Source organism: Protopterus annectens, chromosome 4.part1, assembly GCF_019279795.1.
Source record: "Protopterus annectens isolate FY-2018-M chromosome 4.part1, PAN1.0, whole genome shotgun sequence".
NCBI lineage: Eukaryota > Metazoa > Chordata > Ceratodontiformes > Protopteridae > Protopterus > Protopterus annectens.
In genome coordinates, this window is record NC_056734.1 from 797,270,723 (window position 1) to 797,286,255 (window position 15,533).

Here is a 15,533-nt window from a genome sequence, read left to right on the forward strand (position 1 = left end):
TTCTTTTCTCGCTCTTGTGGGTCTGGGGATTATAAATGGTTACCATTGTGAAAACGTACTCAACCTGAACATGTATTCAAAGCAAACTGTATGTAATCCAATACAACAAGTACTTTTGCAGTTGGCTAAACTATCAACTATCAACTATCAACTCTAATCCCTTTTATTTATATGTTCTTATTATGAGGTGTTGCAAACTTAACAAGAGTAGGATTATTCACAAAATAAAAAAAAAAGTTTTTTTCTCCTGAACTGTGTGATCACAAGGTACATTTTTAAACCCATATAAATCACCATTATAATAGGTAGAGAGCAAACACAAAATGTCTAATGAAAATGTCAAGCAAAAATGCTTGAGGATAGAAAATTTGTGAAATTACATTTTGAGCATCTCAGAATAAACATGCAAACACGCGAGTACTCACACACACACACATTGTGGAATCACAAGGTGCAGAATTTAGATAAATCGGAAATATTTGATCCCGGTGTCCGAGCCTATATTGCAGTATTATACCTGTGAGAAAGACTCTATATCTCAGAGTGAGTTATCCAGCATTCAATTTCCAGAGGGCATTCCAGTAAATATCCCTGTTCCTGAGAAGAATCCCAAAACTCCGGAAGCAAGTTATTCACCAATGACTGTCCCTGTTGCTAAAGCCAGTTCTAATTGCTATAGTACTAGATCAGGTTGCATTTCTAGACTATGTTCCATATACACGGCAACTTGGACTCAACAATATCCATGGATGTGTTCTACATGAACTACAAAGTGAGCTGGCACCACATCTGTGTGCCCTAATCAATCACAGCCTCACCGCAGGCCTTATCCCTACCAAATGGTGCACTGCTATAGTCATCCCTCTCCATAAAGGGGGAGCGACTACAGACCCTGGGAATTATCACCCTATTAGCCTGACGAGTCTGATATGTAAGGTTATGGAGTGCATCATCATGGACTTAATTAACAAGGATATAGGTAATCTCCAAATTCTAGATTCCACACAATTTGGTTTTGTGAAAGGTAGATCATGCCTGTTCAACCTGGTTGACTTCTTTGAGTCAGTCATCAGACCTGTGGATGAGGGCAAAGCAGTTCATACAGCCTACCCCGATCTGGTCAAGGGTTTTGGTACCATTCCCCACTCAGGAATTCTTGATATACTCACCAAACTAGGCATCAACCCCTATATCACTAGGTGGGTTACAAAGTGGCTCACAGATACAGCCCACTGTGAAAGTAGTGGACTCCAAGTAAGACTGCTGACCAGTCACAAGTGGAGTCCCACAGGGATCGGTCCTGGATCCTCTCCTGTTTGGCATATTCTTCTCAGAAGTCCAGGCCAACACGGAGGGGATCTGGCTGACCAAGTTCACAGATGACTACAAACTGGGAGCCATTATTAACTTCCCAAGTGATGTAGACATCCTACAGAAAGGCCTTACAGAGACCAATGACTGGTGTCAAAACCATGACCTTAAGCTTAATGCCAAAAATATGTCATCATCCCCTATGGGAAAAACTCAATTCCCACTAATTACCACATTGATGGGAGCCCACTGAACACTGAAGGTTTTATAAGAGATCTGGGGACACAAGTTGACAGCAACCTCTCCTTCGACCACCACATTGACTCTGTGGTCAGAAAGTCCATCTATGTGGCACATCTCATTACCAAGGGTTTGCTTCCAGGAAGAAAGAGGTCATCATCTCTCTCTACTCTTACCTCATTAGGCCAATCATCGAGTATAATGCCCCATTTGGCATGTACCTCACTAGACACATGCAACAGCTGGAAAGGCCACTAAAGTACCTCACAAAGAGGATCCTATGCCTTAAACATATGCCTGTCCTACATGGACAGACTCAAAAAACTCCATCTATTCTCTGTCTCATATCATCTACTAAGAGGCGATCTCTTACAAAGCCATGTCTGACCCAGCTCTGTTAGAAATGCTACATCTAAAGAAATCCCAGTCCCTCCACACCAAATGCTCCAGAGACCTCAACCTCATTACCACAATCAACAGAACATGTTGGAGAGACTGCGGTTGCTCTGGAATAGACTTCCCATACATGTCAAGCAGAACACCTCACTGGTCCCCTTCAAGAGAAATCTTGATGAGTGGATGGGAAATAGAAAGTTCACCACAGGGATCACTCCAGTGGCTCTACTTGATAGAGGTACTAGGGACTAATGTCGGGTGGCACGATGCCAGGACACTTCTATGGGCTAGGCTTCTAAATGCTCCAGGGCCATTAGCCTAGTACACACCTATGAACCTATGAATGTGGTGTTTATTTCTTATTGTCTGTACAATTGCATGTTTCTTTTCAAATGTCATTATATTGTGGGCAATTCATTAAAGAGGGAGTATGTAGATCAATATGTAAGTATACCTTTAAAAAGCTTTCTAGGGGCTTGCACAAGTGTATACATACTGAGCACATGTGAGCCTGACTGTCATTTTGTAGTAAGCTGTTGAGATGTAAGCATGCATGTCTGTGTAGTCTGTCAGTTTGTTTACATTCTGTACTGCTGCTATCCACCCTTGTGTTTCTGTGTAATAAAGCATATAAATAAATTACACTGCCTGTTTGTCTTCAATTGTAAACCAAGACGAGTGACACTAATTACATAAAGGGTGGGGCTGATGGGACGCCAGACTTGGCTTCAGCTTGCAGGGAAAGCCAAATTGGGAAGGACTTGGTATGATAGTATCACGAAGGAGCACACTCTATAGTGAACTTCAACTAAATATAAACATAAAAAATGCAGGCCTATTAAGGGAAGGCAAAAACAAAACACGTCTTTAGGGATTCATTGTATCATGAGAGGTTAGATCACTTCTGAACATCCATGCTTTTTGGTGTACAACTCTGCAGTCTTCAGTTTTATTTTAGTTGTAGTTAATTGTGACTGTGGGTTACATTTTTATATTACCCAGTTTGTAATTAAATACCATACCTGACAGAACTGTATTCATAGTGGATAAATACAAATATTTTACATTCTTTTATTCTGGATCTTTTATCTAATACTGAATAAAACAAAGCATTTTCAACACTGAGGTATTCTGAAAAAGGGATGCTGGGCTATGATCCATATTGTCATATTTCTTTACAAAATATTGAATAATTTGAAAGAATTTGAAAAGTTGATTTCTTAAATGAATTTACTAAGTTGGTGAGTTTTGTTACTTTCTCGGTTTGATCATTTAAGAAGCTTGTGCTCTGTCAGTTTACTGTTTGGCACTAGTAAAAGAAAGATTGCCGAGGCAAGTTTCTATTTTGTTCAAAACTGTTTTTTCTGTACATGATTTTGTTAAACATTGCATAAATTGTAAATTAGCTAAAGACTGTTTATACACTATTTTTAAATGCTGGATATTTATTATATTTTGAGTTGATAAATACACTCAGCAGTATGACATGAATAAATGCACATATGATCACATCATATGATTGAAACTACAGAGCCAGACTTAAGCACAGGCCAATTAATCAGCTGCTGATCTAGCAGGGGTCCTTTTCCAGTATTTATTTGTTTATTTTTTGTAGTAAAGAAATTGTTTCTTTAAAATGTTTTGAATGAATACAGAAAAAAACTGAAGAGTAAGACAAAATATGAGAAAAAGGAAGGAAAAAGTAATCTGGATGGTGTAGGTAGACAAGGATGGGGGCACTGGGTGGTATGATGGGGGCACTGTAGAGCCCTTTTGCTAGGGCAGCAGCTAACCAAAGGTTGGCTCACAGAAAACTGGATGCATGTGATTTGTATAAACAAAAAAGGCTATTCATTTTAAACCAATTACTGTAGTGCATCTGGAGAAATTAGTGATACAAACAGCTGTTCATCTTTTCTTCAGTGGTTTTTAAGTAGTCTGTAGACATTCTCACTATTGCATTTCTGCCAGGGTGATATGTGCTTAGATACGTGCTTACATTCATTAAGAGTATCTCTGTTCACTGGATTAAAACATCTTCTACCTGATTTGACAGTTTGTCTGAATCCCTTCTACTTCAGGAAAGTAAAACAGTATTGCACTTAAAGTTTCACAGTTTTAAACTACTATAACTGTATCTGGAGCGTTTAAACAGAAACTGCCTCCTTCATAAAGATCTGCTTGTTTAACCATGTGGTGAGGGCCATGATGGAAATGATAGTAGTTCATCTTGTGAGAGCAGGTTAATTCCTACCATTTTCTGAGGGTCTGAGCACCGCTAGCACTCCAAGACTTATTTTTTGGCTGTTTCTTCTATTTCTCTCATTTTGATAATTGCTTTTTATTGCTGTCTGTTTGCCTAGACTGCTGTGAATAATCTCTCTGTGGACTTGATTAAGACATTTTCAACTTGACTTGATGTTTGGAATCCTTTCTACAACAGGAACATAAATCTTTGTTGTAGTTTATTACTTTCTCTGTTTTAAACTACTAGAAGTGTCTTAGAGCATATTAGGTGGAAAATGCATTTTTTCATAAAGGACAGCTTGTACAGCCAGGTGTTGGTGCCTATCTTGGAAACTGTAGCAGATATTCTTTTTTCAAGAATGTGAGCTGCTGTCATTTTGTGAGTTTCTGAGTATCGTTTTAGTTTTGTTTAAGTGTTATTTACTGTGTTTACATACATTGAGCTGTGTTTTATGGAGCAAAGGTAACGCTGTAGCTGAATATTGGCAGTGAGTGCATTTTCTTTTTTTTTTCCTTACCCGTTCAGTCAGTACTGCCAGGCATCATCTGCTCTGCTAGTTCACTGTTGGCTCTATTATGCCCAGGCCGCCATTACATCACTCTTATCTTTGGTTGGATGCTCTAATTTGCTTCTATCTGTGTTGGCGGTATTGGTATGCTACATATCACACTCTTACCACCACTGACACAATTCCAGTAAGCCCTCCCTTAAATTCCCTTTGCCCATGGCCAGAAACGCTCAAAGCACTGGACACCATGGAGGGCTAGAAAATCTGTTCCCCTTCCATCATCAGCCTCCTAACACTTGTTATCTTATTCCTCTTTAATCTCAAAAATGAATTCTTGTTTAGTGCAAATCTGAGAAAACATTGAATAGAGGGACTTTGATAACTAGTAAAAGTTCAGCATCTATTTTTACCGTTCTCTTTGGTCAAACTGCTTGTGAGAAAACATTGATGAGTGGCGGTTAAGACAATATATTACTGTGCAGAATTTATTAGTGAAAGTTCCTAGGAATTACATAACTCTACCTATTCAGCATGGCTTCGGAAATTTGCAGCCATTATAAGGATCTCATTTTAGATAAATGTGCTATAAAATTATAAAACATTATATTCAGAAGAAGATGGCTAAACATTGCTGACGGATTTAAAATAAAAAGTAGAAAAGATGTCATAGCCTAAACGGTATAGGTCATCTTTAACTCATTAAATAAAGAAATATGCATCGGACATAGCTAAGAATACATGGGGTATAGTTTAATTAAGGGACCATCTAGTTTTATGCAGAAACACATGGGAAAATAATATGAAGTCACTGTTTTATATTGCTGCTCTATGTTTTGGACTTAATGTAGCTCTAGGCTGCAATGTATAATGTACTTAAAAGATTACAGTAACCATCTAGTAAGACCTCTGGCAGGCAGCAGAATGATATAAAATATAGTAGTCACTTGTGGAGTTGTTTTGGCAGAACTGAACAATGCTCACAAATTTCAGCGCACAAACACACACACACACACACACACACACACACACACACACACACACACACACACACACACACACACGTGCTTACACTTCATTGTATTATTTAAAATGTTAGTTGAGGGGAAAACTTAGAAAGATGGGATGCAAACATATACAAAGAAAAAACACTAACAATAAAATAACAGGAATGTACCCACTTTAAGATGCCCTTGTGTGGAATAACAGGATCACACAGAGTACCAGACTGTTTTTTTCTTATATAATGTCTAAACTGCTATCCATTTTTCTTATTCTTTACCTTTACCAATTTTTTTTTTTTTGCTTAAGCTTTTTTCTCTGACCTTTAAATTGAACCTTTTTGTTTACCCTTGTAAGATCCCTATGACCCATTACTTCTGTAGAGGGAGGTGGTAGCATATCTGAAGCAGCACTCATGGAGGGTTTGCCCATGACCACAAGACCTTCCCCTCTAAGAGAGAGACAAACAGGCTTAATACCCATCATTCCTCCCCTCCATTTTGTACAACACATGTCTGAGACACTACTTGACCTCCGGTCATCTGGGACATAGTCAGGACATTATACCTCTATGTCAATGTAGCTGACTTTCTTCTGTTATAGAGAAGAGTCTCTCTGTTTCTTTAACTGTGTATTCCTATTCAAAACTCCTCATGTAAATCTTGTTGCCATCTGCAAAGCCACTGCTCCTTGTACTTCCCAATTTTTGTAATGGTAGTTACTGACATTTTTCTTATGCAGTTTCAGCGAATATAATATACCCTGCTGTATTTAGAAGACTGACCTTACCTTATTTTATTCATGGATACTAATATATGAACCCTTTTCTCTGATTATTAAACTAAGTAACCTTTATTTGCTCTGAGCATCTGTTTATGTCTGTGCAATGCGTTTGTAGGATAGCTTCCCATGTTTTCTCCATAAAGGCATGCATATGCTTCACCTACTTAGCGTTCAGTTTCAGCTCAAAGAGAATTCAATTTTTCAAGCTAAATTTATCAAGAATATGTTCTGACAAATAAATAAATAAATACATTGTTTTTTGCAGTTGGCAAGTTTCCTGCACCTGACTTGTATGTATGTGTGTGGGTGAAAGGTGTGCAATCTTCTTAATGCATGTGAATTTGTATTTTCCAACAAACATGCAGAAAACAGAAAGCTCAAAAAAACAAAGGAATCAGTGCTCGCATGTATGTAGAAAAAGCACCACAGGGATTTCCTATGGAAAACAGTGATCAGGGATTTCAACATTGATGGGATGAACTTGAATAGATGGCTGCACATCTGAAACTCCCTGAGGTGTAGGCAGGTACCACACTAGTAGGATAATTGTACCTAATCTTAATAATTTCACTTGAAAATTATAAAAATTGAATAAGAATTTTAAATTGTGAAATATTGATTAGTGTAATATATATTTTTATTAGTGTAATACAGATTCATAAAAAATATTTATCTGTACAAATACACCTCTGTACAGGTATCAGTATTATATTTCATCTTCTTTTTGCTGCCTTCAATAAAACCTGTCCCTCTGTGTATTAAGAATGCTTTCACTGATACTAACATTCAGAAAATGTTGGTTCTGTCTTCTTTACAATATATGTGCTATGGGTATACTAGAAGTGCTTGCTTGCCAGTAGCTCACAACACATTTGCTCACTGTCCCTTGCTCAGAAAGGCTAGTGCTGCAACTTCTACTAGCCTGATCCTCTGTAATTACTTAGCACAACACTTGACCCTATAAATCTGGATAGCCTACCAGAGCCATCACTCTAACCCTAAAACTCCCACACAATTCATAACCTAAGTCCTTGTTCCCTTACCCTAAAACTCCTCCACCCTTCCTCAACAAACTAAAATTCCTGATCATTACCTACCCTTGACTTTCCCCTCCTGCTCCCTAAACTTAAAAACCCATCCATCTCCCTAAGTCTAAAGCTATACTCCTGCTTCCTAACCTTAGAAATCTTGTCCCATTCCCTAAATCTAATTCCCTTTCCCAATCACTGCACTAATCTACACATCCAACCCCTCCGATTCCCAACCCATGAGTGCTGTCCTCATCTCACATAAACTTGAATAATGTGTTCTGGTAAAGGGTGGCAATGGCTTGTATGAATTTGCCTGAGTGCAACCTGCATAACTACAAGACACTCAAGACTCTGGTTTCAAGACAGTAGCCTTTGAGTGCCTGGAACCTTAAGGCTTTTAATATTACCTGTATTATAGGATGTCATAGGTTTAAACATATAGGTTTTACTTGGTTATTCAAGGCAACAAGAACTGGAGTGTTTTCCAGTATAAGCATTGGTACTGGCATCACTTTTTATCATTTACAGCTAACACCAACAGTAAGTATTAGAAAAGGAACAAGAGTCATATAATATGCTCAATTATTTCTGTCTCCATTATTCATAAAGCCTGTAAAATATCACATTAAAATTGGGCAGGCTGTTGCTGAGCTTTCTGTGAAAAAATAAGATACTACAATGTATTACATGCTATAGCATATGATAAATTCCATATCAACATAATTAAATAAGCATTTTTCTTTGCCTTTTTCAGGAATTTTGGAAAAGTAGCAGCTAAATTATTTGTACAGACATGGTCAATGAACTCTGATTCCATTGATAAAGATTATCAACATGAGAAGCTGCAGTCTACAGTGGAGTTTGATATCATTTTTATGCCTCTGTTTTGGAACTTTTCCTATGTGCACTGCATGTCCGAAATCATGCACCTGCTATGTCTCTACAGAAGTTCATTGTACATTCAGATATCTAACAACTGTTCCAGAGAAGATCCCTCCTGCTGTGGAACGTATAAATTTAGGGTAAGCTTACTATCGCAGTATAGTTTTTTTCTAGTTTACACGCTTTGTTCATATACTAGATATATAAAATATTGTATGTACACACATACACACACACACACACACACATATATAAATATATATATATATATATATATATATATATATATATATATATATATATATACACACACACACACACACACACACACACACACACACACACACACACACACACACACACACATATATATATATATATATATATACACACACACACACACACACACACACACACACACACACACACACACATATATATATATATACATACACATACACACACACACACACACACACATATATATATATATATATATATATATATATATATATGTATACACACACACACACACATACATATATATATATATATATATATATATATATATATATATATATATATATACAATTTTAAATATGTGCATACTGCTAAGGAAGAATTATATCTCGGACAGATTTTCTACTGAATCATGAAAGCTGTGGGCATGCTGTCTGGGTCATGTAAGCTAGAAGAGCTATGATTGGGAGAATGGTCTGGGGACAGTGAAAGGGATAAATCATTACCACTAACATGTCTAGGCAGGATGCTGGCTTGGAATTGCTTAGAAGGATTATTTACTGCTGCTTTTCCATGACCCATCTGTATAAGAAAAACTAAAGCTAATATCCTAACTCTGAGCCAATGTCCTGCTGATGTGACCAAAGTCAGGCTGCAAGAGCTCATAAGGAGCCACATTATTGCTTAATTAGCCATTTCATTTGCATAAACACTACTCTCTCTCTTCTCTCTCTCTGTCTCTCTCTCCAAGATGGTCCTCACATCAGGACAGAACAGACTGATATCAAGATAAGCTTTAAACACTAATTAAGTGAAGTAGCACAGTATGAAAATGCCAAAAATAACAAAACCAATTTAAGTGCAACAAAAATTTGGCCCCACCTAGTCGTGTTCCCTCATTTAGGAAGGTATTATACTAACCGTTGTTTATTATGTTATCACAAGGAAAAAGTTATTAAAAGACCAGTCAAATACTTAATTTTTTGAGGAACAATACTAGTTTATATTCTCATTAATTCTGACATAATAAAAGAAGAGCTGAAAATCCATTAATGTTTAGGTTCCTTGTTACATGTGTGATAAGTTTGGAATCAGTTTCCATAGTTAACTACAGTAGGGCGATATTTGATGGAATGGCCTAAAGGAAAAATATCTGTATTACAGTGACTGATTCAATAACTTCATATTAATACATGTTGTGTTACTGCCATTGCTTAAAAGTTATGAAATGGTTAAAACCATCTTCCTGATGCTCTTTTCTGTATGCCTTCACCTTATACGTTACTTTCCCTGCCTTCACCTTATACGTTACTTCGCCTGCCTTCACCTTATGACTCACTTTCCCATTCCACTGCTGTCTCTGTACTGTTTTAGTGATTGAGGAGCACAATCCTAAAAGTTAAAAGGGTGCAAACTGAGAACTAATCACAGCCCAAAAACTATTGCAGCCATAATTGCTTGCTTTAGAGTTAGAAGAAGCATGCTAAGAATAACAAAGACCTTTCTTTATTAGGCCAAATTATTAGCTATGCATGCCCCCTTCTGCCTAGACTATGAGGTAGTTTCCACTGCCACCAGTCATTCCTTATCAGCTACTTTAAGGCCCTTAACAAAGGGTGCCAGTCTTACTGTGTAATGGTAATACTAATGCAAATGGTGGTATGACCAAGAGCAAGGCTATTAGGAGTGCTCCACACCATACCTCCCAACCGTTCCGAATTACTCAGTAAAAACTGAGTTTTGGGGTCCAAATAATGGGGTGCCACTATTCCCAAGTGGCACCCCTTAATTTCCAATTTCCCGGCTTTTTTTATTTAAAAAAATTTAGTTTGGTGTTTTGCACTGATGTCATCACATGTGCGATGATGTCAGCTCCATTAAACGGCTGGCTAGCCTATCGGAATTGAGCAATAGCTCATATCATGCATGTATTTCCAGCAGCTCCAGCAAGCCAGAAGGGAATGTATAGCTGCAAGAAGCAGGAATGGTGCTGGTTCCACGAATGGCAAGCTGCCTACAAGGTGTTTACTATGCAGTGGCTTTTTGTATTTGAGGCTGCAGAGTGTGTGAACACAGAAGATTTTGTGGATTCTGGCTTCAGAGAGAAGGACTTTGTAGATTTACTTTTGATGGTTGGCTTCAGAGAGAGGTATTCATTATGCAGCAGGTGTTATCTCTTATATATGGTTCAGGAGCACTTGAGCATTACAAAAAATAAGTGGAAAATGAATGGTTCATAGTTGAACCCCAACATCTGTATTTGCATATCATTAAAGTTGATTTGCTGGATTGTAAGTTGAGAAGCAAAGACTTCTTTCAGTTTTTATAGCTGTCAGCTGTAGTGCAAAACAGCTGTCTGTATCATTACATAAATAAGTTTTCCTTTATAGTGATTGTAAACTGGCATGTTCAGAAGACTAATATTAATATTCATAATCCTACTAGGTGATATGTAGCTAGATTTTGTAAACAAAATCTTTACTTATTCAAAATTTGTAATTCTTTCTTGGCTTGTCAAAGTTCGAGTATACGACCGTTTTTTTTCCAACTATAGATCAAGCATAGTATAGTATTAAAATAAGTAAATAGAATCAAGAAGCACAGTAAATATGGAACATTTTATCACAACCTGCTGTCATTTCAGCATCTACAGTCATAATCTCCTGTACTACTTTTATACAAATGACTTAATCTACATAGGCAGTCTAATCTAAACACTGATTACGCATCCCAATAGCAGTAAATATTGCGTTTATTAACTGGCTGTTGAGGGCTGCCCATGCTTGCGCTTCTGCTAATGCAAACGCTTGTTCTTGCTTTGGCTAGGTGGCTATGGAGGCCTCTTTTCTTTGCTTGTTAATTGGTTGAGACCACCAGAATGTTATGGTCTAGAAGGGTGTTCCTATATGAACTAGGCCCCTCATTTAATTCTGGTCAGAAAGTAATGTAAATCCAGTTTAACTCTGAGGTTGCAGCCAAGATTTATGCTAATGAGCTATCAGTTGACACACTGTGATATTCCTGATTACGAGTTCAGGCAAAAAGAAAAAAAGCTGTTAATTCCAAATGAAATGCCTAAGTTCCTTTGGCCACAAGACAGACTAAAGCCCCCACAGTAAATCACTCTATTCTATTTAGACAACATGATAGAATATATTAAAAACTATTTAACCGGTGTTGGGATGTTTTATGCAAGCTGAGGAATAAGCATGTATTCTTAAACTGCATGAAGCACTTCTGCTATGTGCTAAGAGTGGCATGGGGACAGAGCCCTGGAATCGGCATTGCTTGCTTTATTTAGAATGCCGACAAACTATTGTTGTACAGCACAGAAAGAACAGCCTCCGCAATGTTTTAGAGCTGATCTGCTGCTTTCAGCATAAACAGGTCCTGAGGTCCTGCGTGAATAATGCTAGATTTACTGTTGAAGTGAACAGGTACTCCAGACAAACTGTATTCCTGTGTTTTAATAACCAGCTTGCTTCACTGATTATTTTCCTAAATGAAATTCAACATATATAGTTATGACATGTGCTGGTGAACTGTGTGGTGCCTCTGTTTTTTTTTTTTTTTGTTTGCTTTTTTAATTTATTTTACAGCTATCACATTGAAGTCACTTCAGTACTGCATTTTCTTTTTAACAATCTCAACACATGAAAGTAAATTTGAGAAAGAGACTGAAGTGATTTTTTTTCAGAAGCAACGTGCTTTTTGTTACCTGTCTTAGTGTTTTGCTTTTTGAAACCTTTAACACGATTTCAGTAAGCATTCTTGTTTGGTTTCCACTCTGCTCTTTTGTTGAGGCAACAAAACTATTTCTGACCTGAGGCATGCCATCTTGTCTCTCAGTGAAAGGTTTCTGATTGTATTCATACAGGGTAGAATGATGCCCTTAAGATATGCTTTTGTAGAGACTGCCTCATTACTTTTGGAGAAGTAAATGAAGTCAGATAGTGTTATAATTCCTGAGTAGAAACATGCTTCAATTGTTGAAGCACCCCATTAAAATGTTGTAAAAATCTGTCATGCGCCAGAATTGTTTTAAAATTCTGCTCATAATTAAAGTCTGAATGTTCACCATAAGCTGCCTGCTGTCCTCAGATAAGACTGTTCAGATGTGGAAGAGTACATGGGGTTTTTTTGGCATAGAACTCAGACTGTGTGAAATGATCTTTCATAGAAAAACTCTTATAACCATAGATGTAGACACTTGGAAAATAGGCTCAATGTTGTAACTGCATGTTCACAAAACATTACCAAAACTAATTGTTTATGCAGCAATATGTGCACTGCAGTAGTCTTTCGTAGGAGAACAAAGCAGTGACAAGCTGACCTTTTGGACTAGCAGCACTGCTGTAAGTAGACATATCACTATCAAGTTCTGGAGGGAGCCTTGTGCTCCAATTGTGTTGAGAAGGAGAAAGAGAGAGGATCTTCATGCATCTGTTGTCAAGGGAAATGAGTGGCATTGGAATCCTAGTATAAGCATGGATCCATTAATGGTCAAGCCAAGAACATGCATTGGCTGTCCAGACTCAGCAGGTGTTAATGAGGCACACAAGGAAGTAAAGTAGTATGCACATTAGTGCTTGTGGTAAATGGGGCAAAATTGCCAGGTCATGGGACATTGGAATGGCTGCAGGGGGACTCTGGTGCCATATTTTGGTTGCCTGTTCTTCAGTTTGCATATGAAGGTTGGTATCTCATAATCCCATTGGAGTGGGCGAGGTTACATAATTATGTATGCAAATTTTATGTTAATCAGTGCACAGATTTGTACCTATTTTTCATGGGCCTTGTCCAGATTTTTGATGCTTCCAGGTTGAAAGGTATGGTCCACACAGTGTCACCAAATAAACATGTAAGTACTCTCAGAACTTAAATATCTCTACACAGATCAGCCACAATGAAAGATTTAATATATTTAATAATAAATAATAAAAGAACAAGATAACACTCAGTATATAGTCACAGTGACATCAGAGTTCAAAACCACAGGAAATATTTAAAATAACATTGCAGTACAGGCTCACTCAACTAATGAAAAACATCTAAACTAAGCTTTACTATATACTTGTCTGTATCTAACACAATTATACTGTCCCCTAGAAAATTACTTTATTAGAGCAAGGCTAATGTAATGAATGGTTCTTAATGTTGCTGTCAGGTCCAAGACAAAATGCCAAATGATCTGTCTCACTAAGAGATGTCTCAAATTAATATCTAAAATACTACTGCGGGGATAGCTTGCAAAATGACATTTCTGGTCATCTGACTTCTAGTTCCCAGGCCAACCCCCCCCCCCCCCCCCATGATAGAAGCTGGCAGCATTTAGAATATACCTGTAAAAATAAACAGACAAGGGCTTTTCCTCAGAACTTTGGCAAATGCTGGAAATCATAAAACAATTGTATTCCTTCATGTTCAAAAGTAGCAATTAGTTGACTCCAAGGACAATAGAGAAAGCTTCCTAGAACAACCTCTTTGTCTCTACACCGAAAACTTGAGAGGTAGCCTTTTTATTGCATCCTGTAAAGTAATTTAATTTCAGATGTTTTTCTAAAGAGTACTAGACTGAGGTTAACCTCCTGTATCCTAGTTTTCACTGTTAAAAAATATAGATTTAAACAGCTACAATAGTGCATGCACATTTGTCTTCTCTTCCAGTATGGGACACTGTGCATGCATTTTAAACACAGCACTTTTACAAATACCTTTTCAACACAAACTTCTGTACAGATCAGATTGATATACACATGACATACATTTCTAATACATTTGTAACACAAGTATCTTGTATAACTCATTTCGATATTCACTAATGACATATAATTATTTACAAAATTTCAGCTAGCTGTGCTGGCAGTATCTCCTTTCATCACACTCCTTCCCCCTTCAAAGACTAAAGCTAGTTTTTCAAGTGACCCTTGAGAAACATTGCTTGATAGGGATGAGCCTATCTGGGAATGCATTACCCGATACCCTGTCTCAAGAATCTAGCTGCCTTTGCATTCCTGACTCCATTACAGTGTTGCACTGTCATATCACATGCCTGCAACCCTTGGCTCCACCACAGTAACTTGGGATTTTGCTTGCTGGCTCGCTGTAACCTTAGATACCCGTCAGACTCATCCTGTCTTCTACTGCAAATACTTAGCACCAGGGCCTCCCTATGATGGTAAGGTTTCATGGTGTTCACATGGTACAATTTCTTCCCCTGTCTCCTACCTAGCAGTTCTACCATGTAGTTAACAGCACTGACTTTCCTTACCACTTTGAAGGGTCTATCCAAAGCTGCCTGCAGCTTGTGTGTCACAGGAATAAGAACTATAACCTGCTGCTCTGCAGCATACTCTCTAGCTTGAGCATTCCTGTCATACCAGACATTTTTCTGCTGTTGGGCTCCTGCCAGGTTCTCCTTGGCTAAGCCCATGAGTTCCCTGAGCCTTATCCTAAGGTTTAGGACCTATGCCACAACAGACTCCTTGTGGGATTCACACTCACGCTACCACTCTTCACGAATCAAATCTAGAGGTTGCGTCATCCTATGCCCATACAGCAGCTCAAAGGGTGATAAACCTGTGGATTCCTGAGGCACTTCTCAGTAAGCAAACAACAGATGGGGCAAATATTTGTACCACTCCCTCTTAAATTGGTCTGCAATTGCCCATAGCATGGTTTTTAGTGTAGAGTTTAACTCTCAACAAGACCATTAGTCTGGGGATGGTAGTGGGTGGTCTTTAGGTGCTTCACTCCACAGTACTTCCACAGAAAAGCCAGCAGGTCTGACATGAAATTGGCAGCTCTGTCAGTATTTCCTTAGGGAAAACTATCCTGCTGAAAACCTCTAACACAGAATTTGCCACATTTTCTGTCTCAATAGAAGACACAGTCA

General features: G+C 37.9%; 1 protein-coding gene across 1 annotated transcript in view; it reads left to right on the plus strand.

Annotated features, from left to right (window-relative positions):
• Positions 1-15,533, plus strand: part of IGSF10 (immunoglobulin superfamily member 10) — a 453,826-nt gene that overhangs the window by 81,317 nt on the left and 356,976 nt on the right. Inside the window, exon 2 of the mRNA XM_044070544.1 lies at positions 8,271-8,538. Within this exon, the coding sequence (XP_043926479.1) occupies positions 8,351-8,538 (188 nt within the window). The 5' untranslated portion in view covers positions 8,271-8,350. The remainder of the gene's footprint in view (positions 1-8,270; positions 8,539-15,533) is intronic.